Source organism: Dendropsophus ebraccatus, chromosome 1 (assembly GCF_027789765.1).
Source record: "Dendropsophus ebraccatus isolate aDenEbr1 chromosome 1, aDenEbr1.pat, whole genome shotgun sequence".
Taxonomy (NCBI): Eukaryota; Metazoa; Chordata; class Amphibia; order Anura; family Hylidae; genus Dendropsophus; species Dendropsophus ebraccatus.
In genome coordinates, this window is record NC_091454.1 from 216133201 (window position 1) to 216159267 (window position 26067).

The 26067-nt window shown below is 44.5% G+C and overlaps 1 protein-coding gene across 1 annotated transcript in view; it reads right to left on the minus strand.

The window, feature by feature from the left end:
• Window positions 1-26067, minus strand: part of LOC138769631 (complement C3-like) — a 78506-nt gene that overhangs the window by 30932 nt on the left and 21507 nt on the right. The window contains exons 12-22 of the mRNA XM_069948230.1: window positions 19856-20002; window positions 19300-19506; window positions 14994-15197; window positions 13606-13767; window positions 12310-12439; window positions 11187-11234; window positions 8896-8998; window positions 7702-7787; window positions 1317-1456; window positions 1018-1224; window positions 62-122 (exon numbers count right to left, since the gene is read on the minus strand). Of these exons, the coding sequence (XP_069804331.1) occupies window positions 62-122; window positions 1018-1224; window positions 1317-1456; window positions 7702-7787; window positions 8896-8998; window positions 11187-11234; window positions 12310-12439; window positions 13606-13767; window positions 14994-15197; window positions 19300-19506; window positions 19856-20002 (1495 nt within the window). The remainder of the gene's footprint in view (window positions 1-61; window positions 123-1017; window positions 1225-1316; window positions 1457-7701; window positions 7788-8895; window positions 8999-11186; window positions 11235-12309; window positions 12440-13605; window positions 13768-14993; window positions 15198-19299; window positions 19507-19855; window positions 20003-26067) is intronic.

Consider the following 26067-nt stretch of genomic DNA (forward strand, 5'->3'; position numbering starts at 1 on the left):
CCCCTCAAATTAGCTTGTAGAAGTATAAGGTAACCCTCATAGCCTTATACTATATACAGACCTTTCCCTTCTGGGTCCAAAACAACCGATTTCAGAGCCTGCGTCACACGTCTTCCTTCTGGCTGAAGATAGGAAATTAAATAAAAAGTTGAAAGGAGGAACAAGGGTGAGTTAGGCTGGGTTCAAAATATGTTTTTGCAGCCTGTTTTTTTCATCCATTTTTTTTTTTTTTTTTTTCATTTTGATTCATTTTTCCCTTGACTTCCAATGTAAAGACAAAAACACAGATCAAAACGCATCGTTTTTTTTTTTTTTTAAATGTAGACAAAAATGTGGTCCGCTATGTTTTAGTGTACTTTAAAAGTAAGGATCCGCTTTGATCTGTTTATTTTTATACTGGAAAATTGGATCAAAACGGACACACACAAATCTATCCATTTTTCCATCTGTTTTTTTTTTCCATTCGTTTTCACAAATAAAAATGGATTGCAAAAACGTAGTGTGAACCCAGCCTTATTCAAATATTAGAGAAATTCTGAGGAAAACACACTATGGGGGGCATTTATTAAGTCCGGCGTTTTTTACGCCGGACTTAAAAATGCCCCCGCAGCTCCGGCGCTACGGAGATTTATGTAGAGGCGGACTGAGGACTGGAGTAGGTTTTCGGCGTATATTTGAGCGGAACGGATGGTTCCGCCCCCTACACGCCCCCTTTCCACCCCCCTGGCGTACTCGGCGGAAAGTGCCGATTTGCGAATATTTTATTCGCAAATCGGCCATTTGCGAATAAAAAAATACGCAAATCGTCACTTTCCGCCGAAAATCATCCGTTCGCAGGATGATACATGTGGCCCTAAGTGTGTCATATACAACAGAGGATTCCAGAACTTTTATTATTTACGTAGTTGAAACCTTTGTATTCCACCATCTGGAGGTATATGGGAGTATAGTAGTCACAAGGATCTGGGGTATGCACCTACATGGAGAAATATTATTGCATCTTTTTTTAGAACTTACCACAACCTTCAGCTTTTTCTTCACACCATCAGATACATACGCCCCAGTTGCCTTCACTTCAATCTCATGATTTCCCAAGGATAATGGCACAATGGTGAATGGAACAGCCACCGATGAGGAAGGTTGGATGATCACTACTTGATTATACTTCCTCTTGGCAGTAGAGAGACTGCACAACTCTTCATTATAGGTCCAGTCTACACGCACCTAAACCCAAGACAACATGGCGGACATTTAAAGATTCTGTATATAGGAACTAAAAGTCTTGAATCCATAAATTAATAATCTGGCTTACTTGCCTTAAGTGGATTGTTGCCGTAGTTGTACAGAACGGCCCGTATCTCTACCTGCTCATCTCTGACCACAGAATATGGAAGCTTCAGATCAATGAAGAAATCCCTCATCACCCGAATATTATAAGGTTCAGACACACAGATACCTGTCAGGGGGATATAGAAGAGAAGGTCAGATCTTATCTAAATGATTAAACAGATAGAAACATAGAAGATTGTCGGCAAAAAAAGACCACTTGGTCCATCTAGTCTTCCCTTTTAGTAAGAGGCAGATTTACCTGGCATTTCTTACATTGGTCTTTCAGCAAATCTGCCCAGGAATAATGTGCTATAATTCTGATGTAACCTACAATGTACGCTAGTTATCTAACGCGAACAGTAGTAAATAATATGGACAGATAACTAACTCATCTGGCTGGCTAATAAACTATATAAAAAAGTCATTTTGAGTCCCTTTCATTAAAAATATGTCATCAGGTTCGACAAAAGTTATTGATCTCGCCAGGTCTCACTGCTGAGTCCCGTTACCATCAAGAGATATAGCCGGGAAGAGAGCAGTAGAACGATTCACTCCTCAGCCGCTCGCTAATTCCGTCAAGGTAGCCTCATAGACTTACATTGTCAATCAAGGACTGAATCACATTGCTGTCGTACTCTCCGTCCAACTATATCTCCTGATCAATAATCTTTTGGCGTACCTGATGTCCTGAAGTTATTTTTAATGACAGTAACACTTTCACATTTTTTATTCTAAAAAATAAAAATGATAGCTCATCACTGTGAGGATTTTAAGGTGCCTCAATTCCAAACACTGGGCATATCGTGTAGCACATGACTTCTAGCTGATTATAAGTAAAGTGCACCAGTCACTAACACCCAGGCCCCTAAATGTTTCACAGTCTCATTCCTGCCAACCTGTGAACTGATGGTAGTCCTGCAACTCGGTGATATTTCCTTCCTGTCAACACCATACATTTAGAGCTTAATGTGAAGGTTCTTAAAGGAGAAGTCGGGAGGATTATAATATCTGGCAGGGGCAGAGGGAAATTTAATACAAGTATCAACTTACCTCTTCCCGTGCCTGCGGTGAGCGGCGGGACTGGCAATGGGCCCCCTGCTGGGCACTGGGATCTCCAGAGCTGACATGTAACAACTAGAGATGAGCGAATAGTATTCGATAGAGTAGCTATTTGATAGAATACTGCACTATTCGAAAGATTCGAGTTTAAGCTTCCTGGGAAGCAGGGAAGCAGTATTACAGGGAACAGTATTACCGGCAAAAGCAATTGCCGGCAATAATACCGCTCCCTTTAACAGTTAATATTTAATTAATAAAGCAAATTTTCGTTATAAGAAAGCTATTTTCATTCTACAATAGAAGAGAGAAGACATCGGAGGGTGAGTATAAAGCTCTCCCCCCTCCCCTGCACTGTACCCATCCCAGCAAGGAAGGGGGGTCACTTAACCCCTTCCTTGCTGGTATGGGTGCAGTCTGACATCAGTATGGCCACAAAGGGGTTAAGTGAGGACCCTTACTTAACCCCCTGGGGGCCAGATTATTCAGTATGGCACCCAAAGGGTTAAGGGGGATGCAATGCATCCTCCCTTAACCCCTTGGGTGCCACACTGTAAGCAGCGATCTGTAAAGATGCTGCATACTGTAAGGAGCACAACACCGCTCACAATGATGGGTGTTAAGCTCCTGCTTGTGTGTTTTTTTTGTGTGTTTCTCCCTTTGTTTTTCAGATATCGGTATCCTGTGGATTACGGCAGATTCGGTGGACTACGTCGATGACCAGTGGTTGGACCAGTGGGGGTTTACTTATTTGAATTTTTAAAAAAAATTCACTTCTGTATTGTCTTTATTTCTTTACTATATAGACTTAGTAGTGGAAGCCGTCTAATAGACGGAATCCATTACTAAGTCAGGGCTTAGGGTTAGCCACTATAAAATGGCTAACACTAACCCCCTATTATTACCCCAGTACCCAATGCCACCAGGGATACTGGGAAGAGCAGGGTGCCAGTGGTAGCGGAGCGTCAAAATTGGCGCTCCTGGACTGGGCGGCAGCAGGCTGGTAATATTAGGCTGGGGAGGGCCTAAACCAATGGCTCTTCCCACCCTGGATTTACCAGGCGGCTCTTGCTTGGTTTTTAACCCGGCTGGTTATGAAAATAGGGGGGGGGGGGGGGGGGGGCTGTGTGTTTTTTTTTATTATTATTATTTATTTATTTATTTAAAAAGAAATCCCAACAACTGGCCATCGACGTAGTCCACTGAATCCGCCTTAATCCACAGGATACCGATATCTGAAAAACAAAAAGGGAGAAACACACAAACAGGAGCACAACACCCATCATTGTAAGTAGTGTTGTGCACCTTACAGTATGCAGCATCTTTACAGATCGCTGCTTACAGTGTGGCACCCAAGGGGTTTAAGGAGGATGCATTGCATCCCCCTTAACCCTTTGGGTGCCATACTGAATAATCTGGCCCTCAGGGGGTTAAGTAAGGGTCCCCACTTAACCCCTTGGGGGCCAGACTGATGTCAGACTGCACCCATACCAGCAAGGAAGGGGTTAAGTGACCCCACCTTCCTTGCTGGGATGGGTACAGTGCAGGGGAGAGGGGAGAGCTTTCTACTCACCCTTCCAGGTCTTCTCTCTTCTGTCTTCTCTCTTTGCCGGAGCCCCGCATACTGAGCTCAGTGTGTCGGATCCGGCTCCTTATTTGTCCGCCCAGCCAATCAGCTGAGCAGACATAAAAAAACAAAATGTTTCTTCTAATGTTGCTATTTTGATCAAAAAATAGCATGATTAGAAGAAACATTTTCTGTTTTAATTAAAGTAAAGTATTAGTTAAGTATTACTTAGAGCTGTATTACCGGCAATAGCAATTACCAGCAATAATACCGTTTCCTGTAACAGTTAATATTTAATTAATAAAGCAAGTTTTCTAAGAAAGCTATTTGCGTTGTACAATAGCATAATTAAAACGAATAAAGGTTTGTTTAATTAAATATACTGTAAATAAATAAATGAATATATATATACATTTATTTATATAATACTGCTTCCCTGCTTTCCCAGATGCATTCCAGAGGTGTTTGCATCACTTTCTAAAGATGTCTTTATGGACTTGGTGACCTCCAATTCGTCGAATATTGATTTCCAGGTCCCAAGGATTTTTCTCCCATAGACTATAATGGGATTCGTTATTCGTTCCAAAAGTCGAATATCGGGAGCTATTCGAATCGGATCGAATTGAATGTTTCACTATTCGCTCATCTCTACTCACAACCTTGCTGATAAACTGGCCGCTTAGCCAGCAAGTGACTGGGGCGGGGCACCGCTCCAGTCAGTGATTGGCTGAGCGGCCAGCCCATCAGCCGGGACAGGCCGTTTTGCCCGAGTCGTGATATCATATTGCTGAGTTCCTGCCACATTTCTTACACTGAATCTTGCAGTGGTCTCAGTGCTTAACCCTCTAGATGCCACAGTAAATAGTGAATACTACATTTATATAGTTGACTGGCAGCTGATGACCGAATCACAGCCTCTGGACCTGCCATAGCTATGGGGTCTAGATGCCAGTTACACTCCTAGATGACGTCTGAGAAGTTTGTTTTCCAAAATGGTGTCCTTCCTGGGAGTTTCCACTGTATTCATACCACGGGACACTGCAAACACATGGTTCCCTAAATCCCTTCCAGCTAAAACGACACGAAAATTGAACTCCTTTCCCAAATGGGGTCACTCCTGGGGAAAAGAACATGGCATTGTGCCCAAAATGGTTCTAGAAATATATGATTCTAGCCAAATCTGCAAAATGGCTCATCTTCTCTATATACAGAGCATACAGGCTGTATACAGAGTACTGCCATCCTCGGGAGAATAAAGCAGACATCGACCTGGACCAGGCAGATAAAAGAGGGAGATTGTGATCCCGCTGTATAGAGCTCTAGTGACATCACATCTGGAATACTGTGTCCAGTTCTATAGACCTCACATTTATTCACATTTAGTGGCATATGTGTGTTTTTATTTTTTGTTTTTGGCTGGTTGTGCTTTCATCTTGAGGAAGTCCTCTTTTATCTGCCTGGTCCGGGTCGATATCCCTGGTGACTGGATCGCCAGTAGTGACCCTCGGAGAGCTGCACTGTACTTCATCCATGCGCTTTGTAGAGTTGTGCCTATGATATTGCACAACTGCACCAGGTGAGTGAGATCATTCGCTACTCTGCATGAGCACGTTCAGTTATCTGACATATCACACCAGAAGCGGCGCCGGTCCACTTTCTATTTTTACAATACAGTGGTACCTTGGTGTAAGAGTAACTTGGATTTAGAGCGTTTTGCAAGAAAAGCTCACATTTTTAAAAAATTGTAACTAGGTTTACGAGCATTGCTTTGGTACAAGAGATCCCTGTACTGGGTTGGGGCGGATTTGGGGGAGGGGCATGGTCTGCATAGCGGAGTCTACAGCCCTGTACTCTGACCCAGGAAGTCTCCCTCACCTTCTAAATCATAGCAGATCCACTTCAGGCTGGGGCTTACATCAGGGGAGAGGACTGTGGAGGTAATCTCTTCATAGCTGTAACCCCTCTCTACCCGGAAAGAGAGTGCTGCATGTATGTGCCCACATCTGTCCTGCTCATTGCTTCATGCTCCTTGCAGTCTCTGTCAGCCCTTGTGTTTCCCATCCTCTCTATTCCTGCTATAATGTGCCTGCACTTACACTCAGCTATACACACTGCTGCTGTAATGTGCCTGCACTCACACTCAGCTATACACACTGCTGCAATAATGTGCCTGCACTCACACTCAGCTATACACACTGCTGCTATAATGTGCCTGCACTCACACTCAGCTATACACACTGCTGCTATAATGTGCCTGCACTCACACTCAGCTATACACACTGCTACTAAAATGAGCCTGCACTCACACTGCTGTATAGAGAAATTTCTGTCACTGTCCTCCTGCACAGCTCTGTGATTGTCACTTCCTGATTGGTCCATGCTGAACATCCCCCCCCTTCCCCATTGCTGTCATGTGACCACACAGACCTCTGACAGCAGCCCTGCTTCTCTATTTTAGCCTGTTGTACTACGCTACTGCATTATGGGGTTCTGCATCTCCATCCTGTATCTACAACCTGCGGCTGTGTTATCAGGTTTATGCAGTTACTATACATTATACTGCACATGCTGCTATACTGTACAGTAGCTTATATATCACATATCCAGCTGCTGTGTTATCAGGGTTATACAGTTACTATACATTATATACCACATGCTGATTGCTATACTGTACAGTAACTTATATATCACATATCTAGCTGCTGTGTTATCAGGGTTATACAGTTACTATACATTATACCCCACATGCTGTTTGCTATACTGTACAGTAACTTATATATCACATATCCAGCTGCTGTGTTATCAGGGTTATACAGTTACTATACATTATATACCACATGCTGATTGCTATACTGTACAGTAACTTATATATCACATATCCAGCTGCTGTGTTATCAGGGTTATACAGTTACTATACATTATACCCCACATGCTGCTATACTGTACAGTAACTTATATATCACATATCCAGCTGCTGTGTTATCAGGGTTATACAGTTACTATACATTATACACCACATGCTGATTGCTGTACTGTACAGTAACTTATATATCACATATCCAGCTGCTGTGTTATCAGGGTTATACAGTTACTATACATTATACACCACATGCTGATTGCTGTACTGTACAGTAACTTATATATCACATATCCAGCTGCTGTGTTATCAGGGTTATACAGTTACTATACATTATACACCACATGCTGCTATACTGGACAGTAACTTATATATCACATATCCAGCTGCTGTGTTATCAGGGTTATACAGTTACTATACATTATACACCACATGCTGCTTGCTATACTCTACAGTAACTTATAATATGACATATTCAGCTGTTTCAAATTGTTTGTTTCATCTACTCTACTTGTTATTTAGAATTTTTTAAAAAAAATCATTATATTTGGGGTGTGGAACCAACTTTCTGCATATACTGTACTTGTTTTTTATTGGAAAATTTGCTTTGGATTGAGAGTGGATTTGGATGAAGCGCGGTCCCGGAACGAATTAGGCTCGTTATCCAAGGCACCACTGTACTTGGGAGAAATTACTTATTCTCCTGTGTTTCTTGTGAAAATTTTAATAAAGTTGAGTTAAAAAAAAAATTCATGGCCCAAAGGATTAAAACTTTCCTCAAACACTTGAGGACCCAGAAGAGTCGGATAAATGACACGTTCACCTGTTACATCTCCATGAACAACGGACCTGATACATGGACTCTTCAAGGGAAAAAGAAGAAGCAGCTTACCTTTACTTTCCGATAGACTCACAGCCAAAACCTCCCATGTGGTGATTGAGTCTTTTAAGAAAACAGGAAGAATCTTCGTGGAAATTCTGTAAAAAAATAAAATAAAAGCAATAGAGATTAATAGGGTAAACTCCAAAATGTCTGACAATATGGTACAAGGGGATCATTTATACTAATCATAATGACTGATTTCTACTTAAATTCTGAGAATTTCTATCTCCTACTTATCCTGAAGGACCAGACACATTGTAAGCAGTGTTATGCTTCATAAGGCAAACTAGAGTAAAAAAAAACAGAGGACTAAAATACAGACCAAATCGGGAGGCAAACACATAGTCAGGGATACAAGCCAAAGTCAGGGAACCAAGAAGTCAGGGTAGCAAATCACAGGGTAGGAAGCGCTTATAGGCACACTAACTATATAACCATGGCAGGCACCAGGCATAGGCTTAGAGGTGATTAGGGCAGACAGACAAGGACTAAGGGTGTTATTACACGGGCCAATGGGGGCTCGATAATAACTGTAAACTGCTAGATCGATGTTCGTTTACTGGACCTATTACACGGCCCGATTATCGTTTAACAAGGGCTGCATGGACATTGTTAGCGATGTCCTTGCAGCCCTTGCTTAACTTTTTTACATTACCTGTCCAGGCTGCAGGTCTCTTCTTGCGGTATTCTCCCCGGTCCCACGCGCTCCAGCTTCAGAGCGGCCTGTCTCAGCTGACAGGCCGCTCAGCCAATCAATGGCCACGGCAGTCCCGGGCAGTGATTGGCTGAGTGGCTTGTCAGCTTAGACAGGACGCTCTGAAGCTGGAGCACACGGGAACCGGTGAGAAGAGCGCAAGAGGAGCCCTGCAGCCTGGACAGGTAATGTATATCGTCAGCCATGCACCGGTATTACACGTAGCGATGGGCGGTCAGTGCCCGACAATTATAGGTTCAAAACCATATCGACGATCAGCCGATGATCGTTGTCATCGGCTGATCATTGTATTTATTACACAGACCAGAAAAAAATTGCAACCAGAAAGTCATATCAATGGCAAAATGGTACCGATAAAAATCACCACAGCACAAGAAATGAGCAGATTTTTTTTTTTTCAGGTAGCAAACAAAATCCTGTCAGGATTTCATGCTTCCTGTGGGTTTTAATATGTTGACCACAAACTTATTTGAGTATATTATACTCACCCTCTGTTATCTGGTCTTTCATTCATCATCACTATATTCCATAGCCAGCTCTCTGGAAAATCTGTTCTGGTTATTATATCTTCATCCTCAATATAATCAGAATCTGATAAAAAGAAAATAATAAAAACTTTCAAATACAAAATGGGTTGTACAGAGAAGCCGGTGCCGCGATTTTGTTCCCGTGTACGGCGCCGTTCTATCCACGGTTACCGGCCGGTGCTCAAGCACTGGAGGTAGGCCGGCCCACCCCCAGTGGGAGGGAATTCCCTCCCCTCTATGACGCGGCTCAGTTAGAATCAATGGAGCAGCGTCATAGAGGGGAGGGAATTCCCTCCCACTGGGGGGCGGGCCGGCGTACCTCCAGTGCTTGAGCACCGGCCAGTAAAATGAAAAACAGACCGCGGCACCGGTTTCCCCGTGACGGCACCGTTCTATCCCTGTGTCAGGTTAAAGAGGATATACCCAACTCCCTCACCCTCCTCCACCGTGAGGCTTTCTTGTACAGATAACATTTCATATATAATATGTGCCATTATCTTTAGAAATATCTCTTGTTTGTCTTTTGTTCACCCCACCACCGACACTAGATATCACCAATATAGACTCCTTTTCTACCAGCCTTCATACTAGCCTTAAGTTTAATGAATTGTGTAGAACATCTCTTCAAATAATTGTCGTACCTATATCCTTCACACATTTCTACAGTACCCCTAATTCACCGGTTAACCACTTTTTGGAAATTGTTGACAAGTCTGTTTCTACTAAAACAAATGGAGAGTCCAGCAGCACCACAGGAACCTTGGTGTATATACTGTAGATGGGATACACGCTGAGGTACAGTAGTACCCACTACCTGAAGTTGTATGCAGAAATGGAGAATTCAACAGCATCCACAGGAGTTCCAATTTTCAAAAAATGCAATGTTTCGACCTGAACATTTTAGATTAAGACCAGTTCTGGTTGAAACGTTGCATTCTTCGGTATTTGAACATGGAATAAAGCCTTGAAAATTGAAACTCCTGTAGATGTTGTTGAATTCTCCATTTCGGCAAGTCTGTCTCTATTGTCTTTCATGTGTCCCTGTGATAGGAAACAACAACAACTTAGCCTTCAGTAGTACTACTACCTTACTACTCAACATTTTTGCCCATTGGGAACCCACTCGTGAAGGTGACTTTGTTGTCACATAGACTGGTCTGTTTTTCTACTAGAGACCACAGGAGAGTCTGTGTTATATCCCACACACAATACAGTAGAGAGGAATACCGCTTCACATCCACCCTGCTTTACTATGAATAAGGGACTATTTCCGCCAAAGCCTGCAAAGCAATTCTTCTACCAAGTTATATAAAGTAAAGAGCTGTTCTACTGTTTGCTAAATGTGTGTTTGGCTGAGTGACTGCATGAGGAACATCATGCCCCCCCCATCATGCCCCCCCATTTACCATCAATGAGACACATCACACAGGGTGTGCCCCAGGGGATGAAAACTTAAGGCCCTATTATACAAAGCGATTATCAGCCGTATTTGGCCGATTATCAGCCATTATGACTAGAGATGAGCGAACCTGGAGCATGCTCGAGTCGATTCGAACCCGAACGTTAGGCATTTGATTAGCGGTGGCTGCTGAAGTTGGATAAAGCCCTAAGGCTATGTGGAAAACATGGATATAGTCATTGGCTGTATCCATGTTTTTCAGACAACCTTGGAGCTTTATCCAATTTCAGCAGCCACCGCTAACCAAATACCGAACGATCGGGTTCGGATTGACTCGAACCCGAACCCGGTTCGCTCATCTCTAATTATGACCAATCATCGCTTTGTTTAATAAAAGGCAACGATCAGCCGCCATCGTGCATTGTTCTTTTCAATGACTTTAAACATGTTGAACGACTAATGACTAGGATAGCAACAATCTGCTGCCATAACTCCGTGCAATAGGAGCGGCGGCAGCACACCGCAGCCATCTTCTATGGGCTCCCTGGATGATCTAAAGATTTATAGAGCTGGCAGCGAGCAGGGAACGAGGATCAAGTGAGCACTGACCTGACAATATATATAATAGGGACTTTATAGCAGGTCAACCCTCCTATATAAATGATGTGACAACTAGGAAAGTGCCCCAGGGGATAAAGGACCCTCCTTGATAACCAGTAAGAAAGTGCCCCAGGGATCCCACTTCTGCCAGCGATCCCATTTCTACTCCCATGTGACCAAATCAGGATGACCATAAGAGTCCTCAGAAGTACATTGACTATTAGCAAGTGACTATATATTGTACTAGTTTTACCTTCTGAGGAACGTCGTCTACGCTTCAGTTTCGGATGACATAAAGGCTCTGTGGCAAAAAAAAATATATGGAAAATTTAAAACCACCATATTAACCAGATGCAAATTTATACCTCCTATGTAGTCCCCGGACATTCATGACCAAGAGGTCCTACCACTGTACCCTAATGTGCTTACTATAAAATCTATAGTATACTTAGTATACCCTGAAGTTATATATATAGTAAAACCTCTATGAGACAACCAACAAAATGTTATTGCAAAATGGTGGCTTTTATGGGGTCAACCTGAAGATAGTCAACATATACTGTATGATTTAATCTAAATGGGCAGTCTTCATAAAGACTTTCTCGCTTCACAAAGTTCCTCAAATATCTTCTTAGGTCAAATGGCCTAACCAGTCAAAGCTAGCCATTTAACATAGGGTAACAGCCATAACATAAACATTTTCACAAAATTTCATGATTGTTGGCCACTATTTAGCCAGTGATTTTTTAAAAAGTCATTAAACTTGCGATCTGATTTGGATGTGCTATATTGGACTTTTTGGGGGAAAATATTTGGCCATATCCATGGGCATGGCTACAGAGGATATAGTGGTAGTAATCGTTGCCAGGCCCTGGGGCGTAGGGAAGCCATATAAGAAGATACTAGTGGTATAAATAGCATGAGGTGGGGTAGGGCTTTATTCTAGTGGGGTCCTAGAGCCCCTGGCCGTAATCTGAAGTCTGATTGGTCAATGTGATTAAGTGTTTATTTGCATGACCGCCATCATGTAGGTGCATTACATTTTGTGCCACCATGATTCTATGTATTTGTATCTGTCATCTGAACAATATCTCTCCTGAACCCAAAAATACATGAACCCTCACCATGGCCAAGCATACTCTACATGATAGAAACTGCTACCACAGTCTAGCGGTGGTTACTGCCCTGAGAACAAAAGGATAAGGCATGTGTAATCCAACATGCCCAATCACTCTATCCTCCAGCATCTGCCATCTGCAGCAAGTCAGGAGGCCGCCATACATACTAAATGGTTGGCTGGTTTTACCGAATCTGCCAGATTGCCTGACTTGTATATAATAAGTATGGGCCAGCTTTAGTTTATTGCGATTGATCACCTGATCTTTGAGGAGTTGTGATCTTGAAGTTCGTCTCCAGGGCAAGGCCGGCATCATAAAACACTCCTGGTGTGTCGGCACCGCTCCCGGGTGTGCAGCCAATGTCGTATTTTTCCACTGAGTCCCAGACCTTAAAGGAGAAATTACATTAAAGGGGTCATCCGGAGAAAAGAAATTGTTTATATATCAACTAGTGTCAGAAAGTTATACAGATTAGGAAATTGTTTCTATTAAAAAATAATCACACCTTTAATTACTTAGCTGCTGTACGTCCTGCAGGAAGTGGCGTATTCTTTCCAGTCTGACACAGTGCTCTCTGCTGCCACCTCTGTCCATGTCAGGAACTGTCCAGAGCAGTAGCAAATCCCCATAGAAAAATTCTCCTGTTCTGGACAGTTCCTGACATGGACAAAGGTGGCAGCAGAGAGCACTGTGTCAGATTTGAAACAAAATTAACATTTCGGTGGATAAGACCTTCATCAGAGTCATCAAAAGTATATTCTTTTCGCTTGAGGTGAGCGTCCATAAGTTGGTATAGCTGGAACGTCAGCGTCATATGCTTTAGTACAGTGATTTTCAACCTTTTTTGAGCCGCGGCACACTTTTTATACTTAAAAAATCCCGGGGCACACCACCAACCAAAATGGCACAAGAGGACACTAAAACAGTACATATTATACACAGGGGCACTATAGTTTGGGGAACTTTCCCCGCGGCACACCCGACCAGGTGCCGCGGCACACTGGTTGAAAATCACTGCTTTAGTATATCATCTGGTAGAGGGAAAAGACTTTCTTTAGGTCCTGAGGAGAAACGCATGGCACCTAAGGCCGCGCCGGGCGGGCGTCCCATGCGGGAACAGCACACACCTGGGAATATACCCGGGATGAGTCTGATAAAGGTCTTCCCGTCCGAAACGTTACATTTTATTAATTACAATCTACAATAAATATCCTAATAGCATTATTATTAATAGTATTATTGGACCTTGCCCTTCTTCAGCACTGTAGAATCAGGGCTACGTGGATCCACGGCACAGGGCACATCTTTAAGTTTATATTAAGATAAGAATTTGGGTGATTTTTTTTCTTAATTTGTCAATTGTTAATTTAACAAGAAGAAGCTGATTCATAGTCCATACATATTGGGGGAGATTTATAAAACATGGTGTAAAGTAGAGCTGGCCCCTAGCAACCAATCAGATTCCTTGGAAAATATGGTGGAATCATGTTTGATAAATCTCCCCCCATTATGAGTACAGAATCCATCAGGTAAGATATTAATAATGTTGATCACCTTTTTCTGGGAGATCTTCAGTGTATCATTGATCATATAAAGACCTTTATCCACGGCCACCAGTGCCACAGCCGCCATATGATCTGCTTGTAGCTTCAGCCTCATGGAGCCTCCAGGTTGCTGAACATGGTTGTCTCTTTCCTTTTCTCCTGTTATCTTCAGCTACGTGACACAATCAATCGTCAATATATTGTATTCCATCACCAAACCCAGTCAGCTGGGGGGTTACCCTGACGTGTGTCCCATATGATGGATGGAGCCCAATAAGTTACATGTCAACTGCGATCCACTCCCCGGCCACTCGCTAATTCCAACAACATAGCTTCATAGACTTACATAGTCAGAATTGTCAGATCAGGGGATACGGCCAGGGATTGAATGGCACAGCTGCCGCGCTCTCCCCGGCTATATCTCCTGATCACAGCAGGTCTCAGCCTGATGACATGTCAAAAGGTATTTCAATGACACTGACTCTATAAAGATGTTTTCCACCTTAAACTAACTTGTCCCTTATCCAAAGGAGAGATTGAGGGCTCTCCGACCTTCATACCCCCCCCTCCCCTGGAGATCTACAGATGCCCCCCCCCCCCCCGGCTTTTATTATGCCGCTGGTACGGTATGTGATCCATTCATTCTCTATGGAGCTGCCAGAAAGAGCAGAGTGCTGTACTTGGCTCTCTCTGACGGCGAATGAATTATGGAGAATGAATGAATCATATGCTGTACCTGCGGCATAATAAAAACCGGAGGGGGAAGGGAGGGGGCGATCTGAAGATTGCTGGGGGGGGTATAGAAGTCATACTCCCCACGATTTCTTACTTGTCCTTTGGATAGGGGACAAGTTAGTTTAAGGTGGAAAACCCAATGGGACCCCCAAAACAGCCGGCACTGGCGTCACAACAATATAATACCCGGCTGAGCTGTGCCTTGACCAGCCACCACAAGAGTGGGGTCACGCCTAACCATCTGGCAAATGACCGGTCATACTGCCTCCTAGGGGCAAGTCGCCACATTACCACTCCTGGCCACTGTGACAATTAGCCTCCAAAACACCAGAACCCATCAGCAGGCCCCAAAATCAGTATCAGCACCCCGGGCCACAGCAAAAGCATTGTGGAGCCAGTCTAAAGCTGGGTGATATAGCTACATGTCAGAAGCTTTGATAAGTGGAAGTTCAAATCTGGAGGCCCCCATCCTTAGCTAAAACAAATGCACAGAATCTCTGCTCCTCGCTCATTTAATTCTGCTCCGTACTGCTCGAGTTCTTCTGTAAATCTGTATACAACTTGCCGTCTCAGATGCTCTTGGATTTATCTAGAGGCACGGTGTCCAGCCAAAGCTTCATAATCAATTACAATTCTGGATATGTCTGCAGGTAATTTCCTTACCGTCCCCATGCAGGTGTCTGCCACACCAACCCATATAGAGTCGGCCACAATTTCCCGGCCTGCTCCGGATGTCACGGTATAGTATGCCAGAATGCGGAAAGATGGGAGAAATTCTTCTGTTATTGGCAGTGACATAGCGACAAGAGCCTGGTACCTCCCTTTCGCCTGGGTCCCCACTTTTATTATCCTGCCTTTATTCATTATCTATTGAGGAAGGGGAGAAACAAAACATCAATATCAGAGAACAGAAGCTTAATCTAGGACGTGGCTGAAAGCTGAGCTGTGATTGGCTGCTGTGGGCAGTGCATATTTTACACCCTTTGATAAATCCCCCCATCGTATTTGCACAGGTTTATATTTGCCGCATTATTGCACTTTAAAACTATGGATTGACATGAGTTGTCTCCTTTTTGGTACACTATGGATTATTGTGATTTGTGTTTGCATCAGGGCTAGTTCTACTGAACATTTTATTTACTTCTACTTTATAAAAAAATATAAAAATGTAACCCTTTCAAGACCATGGATCATTGATGCCTTTAATGCCCATGTCGTTTTAGGACTTCAGCTTATGGGATCATAATAATCCTATAAGCTGAAGTCCCTAGCTCTGCCCCCTCTCCTCTGTCCCCTGCCACTGTTAGAAGCCAGTAACAGTGGCAGGGGAGAGACGGGAGGGGTTAGAGCTCACACCCTCGCGCCAGCCTTACCTCCCTTCCTTCCCCGCCGGCCTCCGTAGCCTCCAGTGTCCATGGCTACCATTGGGGCTCTGTGATCACATTCCAGAGGCCCAATGGTTACCAGACAGAGAGTTTTCCCTCTGTACAGGGAGAATTCTCTATCTGGAGCCCTATAGATGTTGCGGTCGTGCCAACCGCAGTATCTATAGCGTTAACTATCAGCACCGGAACGCGGCTCCAGTAATGACAGTTGCTGTGGGCCCCCGGCTATCACTGACAGCTGGGACCTGACGTCATCCCATTTCATAAATTTATGTTGCTGCAGCATCGGGTACAGGCTGCAGCGACGTTAATTTGCAGTTAAGCTAAGGTGACCTTTGCAATTTAGTTAAAATGTTTAGCTAAAATGACCAATGACTGGGCTTATTTAGTGGTGAGCGGAGATTCCGAACTGTTCCATAGGTTGACTCCATGTTATCCAGGACTCCGTTGGGCTGCATTCAACCTCTGCCGCTGCTGGGAGTCAAGTGCTGAATGTTTGGGTTTGAAGAACGTTGCCAAACGGGAACAGTTCAGCCTGTCCGCTCAACACTAATAGAGACCTCCAGTAAATAGCCAATGATGAAGGGTGAGAAACGTACGTTGGGCTGTCTGTGCTGGAGAGTGGTAAGATGTCAGTGTGGTAGCTGGTGCTATTTTATTTCTCACTCCTTCTGTCTATAATTTGGGCTTGTACTTATTGTTTGCTGGGCAGATTAGTGGGTTTACTTTGTTCCACTATACACACTTGTGTTTGCCCTGTGTGTTGGCCCTGCACATACAGGAGGTCATCTAATCTATATATATAGCTGTGCCTTACACAGGGTGTTCCCCTTTAGGCTAGGTTCACACTACGTATATTTCCGCTCGTAGTGCGAACCGCGAATATACGCACTTAGTTTTGAGGTTGATGCGTTCGCTTGAAAGTATACGATATACGGCCGCACAGTTCACACTACGTATGAACTTACGATCGCATTGTATACGCCGTCGGGAAAAATGAACAAGACCATTGTTTGAGGAGGGAAATGTTCGAACTCACGGCCGTGGATTTTCATGCGGTCCTGTACGAAGTACTTATTTCGGTCAAATTGAACTTGATTTTTTGATCCAAAAGGTTCTGTGAGTTTTATTGGGCTGGGCGAAGATTTCCAAGTAAATGACCTGCCTCAGATCGCTTCGAAACAAGCTAGGGAAGCAGAACTGTACTACGGGCGTATGTTCGCAGTGCGTACGCATCCGGCCGCATGTCGATTTTTCGCATGCCTGTAGTTTCAGCCGCACATGTACGGCGGCGTAAGAACGGAGTACGGATTCGTAAACAGTGTGAACATAGCCTTATACTGTTTATTTATCATTTGTCCTTAGTCACATATACCCCACTGACATCTATTCCCCTCTCCAGTTTTGTACTTCTGTGTAACTCATGGTTGTAATTATGTAATTTATTATTGATTTAAATAAAGAAATATGTTTTATTCACATATTAGTTCTGCAATTTTTTCTTTGGTTGATAAATAGCCAAAGGGACCTACAGTGAATAGCCAAAGTTGTGGATATCAGAACCACGATACCTTGTTACTATCTCATTGTGGGGGCACTCATCAAGCTAAGATGCATTGTCTGAAACAAAAATCCCTTCTGTGATCATTCTTGGTGAAATTCTTAGGGTATGTTCACACTGAGGAATTTCAAGCTGTTTGTAAAATAGGTATGGAGCAATGTCCCATTGTGTTCAATGGGATTTCCGCTCTGTTGTTCACATGGCGGAATTTATGCGCAGATTTCACTAGAGGAGTCATTTTGGCTTTGACTTTCCACTTTCCGTTCGAATTCCGTGTCAATTCGACTCGAATCCCATGCAGAAGACTTTCCTCTTCAATTCTTCGCCTATTCTTCAGTGTAAACATACCCTTACAGTGAAACTTAAAGGGGTTGGCCACTTTATAGTAATATAGGTCAGTACAAAGTATTAGTAAGTATACTCACTGTATATACTGACAGCAGCTCCCTGTGTACTCACTGTATATACTGGCAGCAGCTCCCTGTGTATTTACTGTATATACTGACAGCAGCTCCCTGTGTACTCACTGTATATACTGACAGCAGCTCCCTGTGTACCTCATAGAGCTAAAATCAGACTCCCCTTCACCAGGCCGGGGTGCCCTGCTCTGTTTTGTTTCAGTCCATAAAATGGCTGACATAGAGGAGCATGTGACCAGGTCCCGCCCCCCTGTGTCCTCTTAGACACATACAGGCCCAGTGGTGGACACTGGGGGGCGGGGCATGGTCACATGCTCCTCCATGTCAGCAATCTTACAGACCAAAACACCACAGAGCAGGACAGCACAGCCTGGAGGAGGCGAGTCTGATATTAGCTCTATGGGGTACACAGGGAGCTGCTGTCAGTATATACAGTGAGTACACAGGGAGCTTCTGTCAGTATATACAGTGAGTACACAGGGAGCTTCTGTCAGTATATACAGTGAGTACACAGGGAGCTTCTGTCAGTATATACAGTGAGTACAGGGATCTGCTGTCAGTATATACAGTGAGTACACAGGGAGCTGCTGTAAGTATATACAGTGAGTACACAGGGAGCTGCTGTTAGTATATACAGTGTGTACACAGGGAGCTGCTGTCAGTATATACAGTGAGTACACAGGGAGCTGCTGTCAGTATATACAGTGAGTACACAGGGAGCTGCTGTCAGTATATACAGTGAGTACACAGGGAGCTGCTGTCAGTATATACAGTGAGTACACAGGGAGCTGCTGTCAGTATATATAGTGAGTACACAGGGAGCTGCTGTCAGTATATACAGTGAGTACACAGGGAGCTGCTGTCAGTGTATACAGTGAGTACACAGGGAGCTGCTGTCAGTATATACAGTGAGTACAGGGAGCTGCTGTCAGTATATACAGTGAGTACACAGGGAGCTGCTGTCAGTATATACAATGAGTACAGGGAGCTGCTGTCAGTATATACAGTGAGTACACAGGGAGCTGCTGTCAGTATATACAGTGAGTACACAGGGAGCTGCTGGCAGTATATACAGTGAGTACACAGGGGGCTGCTGTCAGTATATACAGTGAGTACACAGGGAGCTGCTGTCAGTATATACAGTGAGTACAGGGAGCTGCTATCAGTATATACAGTGAGTACACAGGGAGCTGCTGTCAGTATATACAGTGAGTACACAGGGAGCTGCTGTAAGTATATACAGTGAGTACACAGGGAGCTGCTGTCAGTATATACAGTGAGTACACAGGGAGCTGCTGTCAGTATATACAGTGAGTACACAGGGAGCTGCTGTCAGTATATACAATGAGTACACAGGGAGCTGCTGTCAGTATATACAATGAGTACAGGGAGCTGCTGACAGTATATACAATGAGTACACTTACTAATACTGTACACTGAACTATTTTACTATAAAGTGGCCGACCCCTTTAAAGAGGCTATCTAGCATTAGAAAAACAATCTAATCCCATAATGGCATCTGATCATTTCCCTGTACTTTATGTGCAATAGAGCATTCCTAATATTATAAATCCATATAATTAAAAGGAACTAAGTCCAGTTACCATATAGTTGAATTGATTAATCTGGTTTGCGACAGCGGGGTCACTGTTCCGGACAATGAAGTTGATAACTGCACTGTCTCCTTGTTTTAGTTTTCCTCCTGTAACACTGAGATGTAAGTAATTGCCCCCAATGGGTCTGTATGCGGAGGCCACCATGGTGGAAGAAGCTTGTTGTTCCTTGGTTATTTTATCATCTTGTGTCGACACCTAGAAGAAAAGAGGAGGAGATACAACATCTACAGTTGATAATGGTGGAAGTAATATAGTGCTAATATGCTAATGTACAATAGTCATAGTAGACAGTTATGGTTCACGCAATATCTGCACTATTCATAATTCCATGACAAATCAGTTCTATAGAGTATCCAAAGAGCTCTATGGTGGCCTACTGATGTGTGGTGGTGTCTAATGCCACATTGGCCATGAAAACCCTCCCGAACATAGGCATGAATGGATCCTATATCACCAACGTCAACCCTACACACCCATTTATCTCCCATTCTTAGCTTTATTAGTCTACTCTGAAGATTGACATTTAAAAGAACAGAAGTATTACTGTTATCTGCAGCTGGCTTATGTCTGAGGGGGTATTCACGGTCAACTGAACGGTTCCATCCTCTTGAGTTGCTCTTCTAGCATTTCCAGGTTCTGCTAGAACAGGGACGCGATGAGCCGGACTCCCATCTGGATAAGTGACCAACACCTAAAATCAATAAAAACTAAGTTTACAGATATGCTTTACTCTCTTGAATGTTGGAGAAACAATGGTCAAAGTTACATAAAGGGAACCAATCACCATAAAAATGTCACTGAAACTGAAAATATAGGTGACATTTATCAAGACTGGCGTACAAGTAGAAAATATATGTTACAGGAGGAAGAAAAGCAAGGGGGACATGATGGAAACCTTTATACTTGTTACAGGAGGAAGAAGGGAAAGGGAGGACATGATGGAAACCTTTATATATGTTACAGGAGGAAGAAGGGAAACGGAGGACTGGATGGAAACCTTTATATATGTTACAGGAGGAAGAAGGGAAAGGGAGGACATGATGGAAACCTTTATATATGTTACAGGAGGAAGAAGGGAAAGGGGGGGGGCATGATGGAAACCTTTATATATGTTACAGGAGGAAGAAGGGAAAGGGAGGACATGATGGAAACCTTTATATATGTTACAGGAGGAAGAAGGGAAAAGGAGGACATGATGAAAACCTTTATATATGTTACAGGAGGAAGAAGGGAAAGGGAGGACATGATGGAAACCTTTATATATGTTGCAGGAGGAAGAAGGGAAAGGGGGGGGCATGATGGAAACCTTTATATATGTTACAGGAGGAAGAAGAGAAAGGGGGGACATGATGGAAACCTTTATATATGTTACAGGAGGAAGAAGGGAAAGGGGGGGACATGATGGAAACCTTTATATATGTTACAGGAGAAGGAAGAGAAAGGGGGGACATGATGGAAACCTTTATATATTTTACAGGAGGAAGAAGGGAAAGGGAGGACATGATGGAAACCTTTATATATGTTACAGGAGGAAGAAGGGAAAGGGGGGGGGGCATGATGGAAACCTTTATATATGTTATGGGAGGAAGAAGGGAAAGGAGGGACATGATGGAAACCTTTATATATGTTACAGGAAGAAGAAGGGAAAGGAGGACATGATGGAAACCTTTATATATGTTACAGGAGGAAGAAGGGAAAGGGGGGGCATGATGGAAACCTTTATATATGTTACAGGAGGAAGAAGGGAAAAGGAGGACATGATGGAAACCTTTATATATGTTACAGTAGAAAGAAGGGAAAGGGAGGACATGATGGAAACCTTTATATATGTTACAGGAGGAAGAAGGGAAAGGGAGGGCATACAAGCTTTAAATATGATACAGGACTAAATAAGGTTCAGGAGGGAGAAATTGAACACAAGAACAAGGGACCACAATCTGAGGTTATTTGGGAAAAAATCAGTAGAAAGAGTAGTAGCTTCTTGGAACAAACTTCCAGTAGATGTGGCTGGTAAATCTACAATAACTCAATTTAAACCTGCCTGGGATAAGCATAAATCTATCCTAAGGCAATAAGAAAGAGTATTACATAAGGGTGGACTAGATGGGCCAGGGGGGCTTTTCCTGTCAACAATCTTCTCTCTAATAGAGGTCCATCAGGTACGGTACATCGCTTTGGGTATCATACCTTAATAGATTGGTGCCTGTGTGGGGATACTGGTGGCACAGTCCTTTTTTTGGACCACCGCTTAGTTCCTGCACACAGTGCCGGTCTATTCCCGAACACCGGCCTGCCCCAGAGCCGGCCGGCCCTCAGTGTGACGATTTCCCCTCCCCTCTGGGACGCGGCTCCATTGGAATCCATGGGGTCGCGTCACAGAGGGCCAGTGGTTTCGTCACACTGTGGGCCGGCCGGCTCTGGGGAGGGCCGGTGTTCGGGAATAGACCGGCACTGTGTGCGGGAACTGGGCAGTGTCCGGGATTAGACCGTTGCTGTGTACGCAAACCAGGCGGCGGTTCAAAAAAAAGGACTGTGCCACTGGCATCTCTGAGCTGGCACCGATCTGTTATGGTAAAAACCCCAAAACGAAGTACCTGGTTGTACATTCGCTTTAAAGCTCCGCCTCTGAAATTTACTATAAGAAAGTGTGGACATGTCACAGGTAAAGTGTTCGAGGGGAGGTACATCTCACCCAGGCTACTGCTTACGGTGAGATGGTAAATCCGGGAAAGATCTCTTACTCAGCAGTATTATGCTGCTGAGTTGTTCTTTACATTTTCCGGGCCGGATTTACTGGAATGGTGGGTAGGTTGGTAGTGGGACCTGCCATTCCCTTCCCCCCGATCCAGTTCGGGTGTTGCAATCAGGTGTGCCCTGATTAGCCTGCAACAACTTAAAAGCTCCACAGTGCTACAGGGGATTGCTCTCAGCCAGGGTGAACAGCTTGCATGCTGTGTTTCCTGGGAGCAAGGAGTTCTATCACTGCTGGGGCCTATTCACACTCCACGATACCGCCTATGGAAGTGACAGATAGGTGACCTGTGTTAGTAAGTGCCCAGACGGGCAAGACCTTTTTGTTTTGTTTTATTATCAATGCACGGTGTTGCTGTATTTATGTTGCTGGACCGTTTATGCTACAAATAAACACCAAAGCTGTTTTTAAGTCCAAGTTTGCTGCCTGAACTGTGTCCTAACACACCATCCCCCGGGAAGATCCCTACAATTGGTGGAGGATGCGGGCAAAACGGTTGCTAGGGGCAACGGTGTGCATCAACTTGGCCACCGCTACTCATGTCCTGGGTGAAGGCGGCTGCTTCACTCCAAAAACAGCCAAGCAACATGGAGGAGATGATGAAGCAGTTAATGCAAGTGAGTTTGCAGCAACAACAGGCTCTGACAGACGCTAACCTGCGCCATGAACAGACAATGGCTGCACAACAGAGACTTATTGAGCACCTGATAGCAAAGCAGGAGGCGTCTGCAGGTGCTAATCCCCAGCTGGTGGCAGCAGCCGCGCCAGAGACTTTGTCTGTGAAAAGAGCCGTGCAGCGTGCGCTGCAAAAGATGACTGCGGATGATGATATTGAGGCCTACTTAACTGTCTTTGAGCGGGTGGCTGAGAGAGAGAAGTTACCCTCCACTGAGTGGGCAGAGGTCATTGCTCCCTATTTAACAGGCGAACCTCAAAAGGCCTATTATGACCTCAGTGAGCAAGAGGTCAAAGACTATCCTCGGCTAAAAGCAGAGATACTCGCCCGACTAGGAGTTACTGCTGCTGTCCGTGCTGTCCGTTACTGCGAGGTCCCAGATGTACGACCTGATCCATTTGGCAAGAAAATGGTTGGAGCCAGACACCTCTACTCCTGCCCAGATCCTAGAGAGGGTCGTGATGGACCGCTACCTCTGTGCCCTTCCTGCTGATCTACAATGCTGGGTAGGACAAGGTGACCCTAGGAGTGCCGACGAACTCGTCAGCCTTGTGGAGAGGTTCCAGGCGACCGAGGACTACCTCCGTGATGTTCCTGCAGCACCTTCACCTCCACGGAGTGCCAGATCTGTGCCATCGGCTGGTAAGAGACTTCCATCTATTGGGGGAGTGTGGAGGGGTGCTGATAGAGGGAAGAGCGCTCAGGAGGTGTCTCAAGGGCAAAAGACTGGTGATGGTCCCAGGTGGCTAAGTGGCCCTAAAAAGGACTCCTTGCCAAGGAGACCAGGCCCTATCAAGTGCTGGAGATGCCATGAGACGGGACATGTGTCTGCCCATTGCCCTCTTACCACTGAGCCCATGGAGTGTGACGCTAGCCGGCATCAGTCGCTATTTGCGAAGCCGTCTTTTGTTGCAGTCACTGGACTAGAGACTGAACCGCAAGTCTGCCACATTACTGTCAATAACTTCCCTGTTAAGGCGTTGCTGGACTCAGGAAGCCTTGTCACCTTGGTGCATGCTAGCCTGGTGACTGGGGACTTTGTGCCAAAAAGACATATGAGTGTGGTATGCATACATGGTGATACAAAGGTTTACCCTATAGTACTGGCTAATGTCGGGACTGAACTAGGCGCTGTACAATATGAAGTGGGTGTGGTTAAAAACCTTATGCATAATGTGATATTGGGGTGTGATTTTCCATTGTTCTGGGCTCTATGGGGAAAACAACAATCCCCTGAAAGGAGTGAGGAGACCCCTAAGTCTATTGCATTACCCACGGTAAATGATAAAAATGTACAGGATGAAAATGATGCTTTTCCTTTGCAGGTCCTGGCTGGTGAGGAAGAGGCTCCTCCCACTGAGCAGAATGTTCCAGACTTAGAGGTGTCTAGGGATAATTTTGGTTCTGCACAATTACAGGACCCCACTCTCAAAAATGCTAGAGAGCAGGTCACTGTTATGAATGGGGTACCTCAGGAACCAGAAGCTGAGAAAAAGTTTCCACATTTTTCTGTGACTAACGATCTCTACTATAGAGTCACTAAAATTAATGATGAGGTTGTGGAACAGCTTCTGGTGCCTAAGTCGTACCGGCGTCAGGTACTTGACATGGCCCATAATCATGTCCTTGGGGGCCACTTGGGGACCGATAAAACGCAGGAGAGAGTCCTCCAGAGGTTCTATTGGCCTGCGATTTATGCTGACATAAAAAAATACTGTGAGTCGTGCCCCACATGTCAGCTTAGCGCCCCAGTGTCGCATTTCCGCAGTCCGTTGGTTTCGCTCCCCATCATAGAGGTACCTTTTGACCGCATCGCAATGGACTTAGTGGGTCCCATTGTAAAGTCGGAAAGGGGACACCAGTACATTTTGGTGGTCTTAGACTACGCAACCCGCTATCCTGAGGCTGTCCCCTTAAGAAACACTGCATCCAAAACAATTGCGCGTGAATTGTTTTATATGTTTTCCAGGGTGGGGATCCCCAAGGAGATCTTGACCGACCAAGGTACCCCGTTTATGTCAAAGGTGATGAAGGATGTATGCAAACTGTTTAAAATCTCACACCTACGTACCTCTGTATATCACCCACAGACAGACGGGTTAGTGGAGAGGTTTAATAAAACCCTAAAACATATGTTAAAGAAAGTGGTGGAAAAAGATGGTCGGGATTGGGATCACTTACTACCTTACCTGATGTTTTCTATTAGGGAAGTACCCCAAGCGTCCACAGGGTTCTCTTCCTTCGAGTTGGTCTATGGTCGTCACCCTAGGGGTTTGTTGGATATAGCGAAAGAGACATGGGAAAGTGAGTCCACCCCATACAAGAGTGTTATAGAGCATGTAGCACAAATGCAGGACCGTATAGCCACTGTAATGCCCCTAGTAAGGGAACACCTCCAGAGGGCGCAAGAGAGCCAAAGCAGAATTTACAATCGTTCTGCGAGAATCAGGACATTTAGCCCAGGTGACCGGGTACTCATTCTTGTTCCCACTGTAGAAAGTAAATTCTTAGCAAAGTGGCAAGGTCCCTAGGAAATTGTAGAAAAAATCAGTGAGGTAAACTACAAGGTACACCAACCAGGTAGAAGGAAGCCTTTCCAAGTTTATCACATAAACTTGATCAAACCCTGGAAAGACAGGGAATCCTTGGTGGCGACAAACTCTATTAATAATTTGTCACAACCAATCCCTCCGGTCAAGATTGGTGATACTCTATCAGTGTCACAGAAGCAGGAGACTAAAGAGTTTTTGCAGAAAAATAAAGACAAGTTTTCTGACCTTCCAGGGCGTACGCATCTCATTCACCATCACATTGAAACTGAGCCTAGAAGCAGAGTAAACCTTAAGCCCTATAGGATACCAGAAGCACGGAGGGAGGCGGTGTCAGCCGAGGTAAAACGTATGCTTGACCTAGGAGTCATTGAGGTGTCCCAGAGCGAATGGTCCAGCCCGATTGTGCTAATCCCAAAGCCCAATGGAACTTGGAGGTTCTGTAATGATTTTAGAAAGTTAAATGAGATCTCCAAGTTCGATGCTTACCCCATGCCCAGGGTAGATGAGTTGATTGAAAGAATGGGTAATGCCAGGTACATAACCACCCTCGATCTCACAAAAGGCTACTGGCAGATCCCCCTCACTCCTGAGGCTAGAGAGAAGACTGCATTCTCCACCCCTGATGGACTCTTCCAATACGTAGTGATGCCATTCGGGTTACATGGAGCCCCTGCCACTTTTCAGAGGTTGATGGACTTGATTCTGCGACCACATCGTGATTACTCCGCTGCCTACCTCGATGATGTGGTCATTTTTAGCCCTGATTGGGAAAGTCA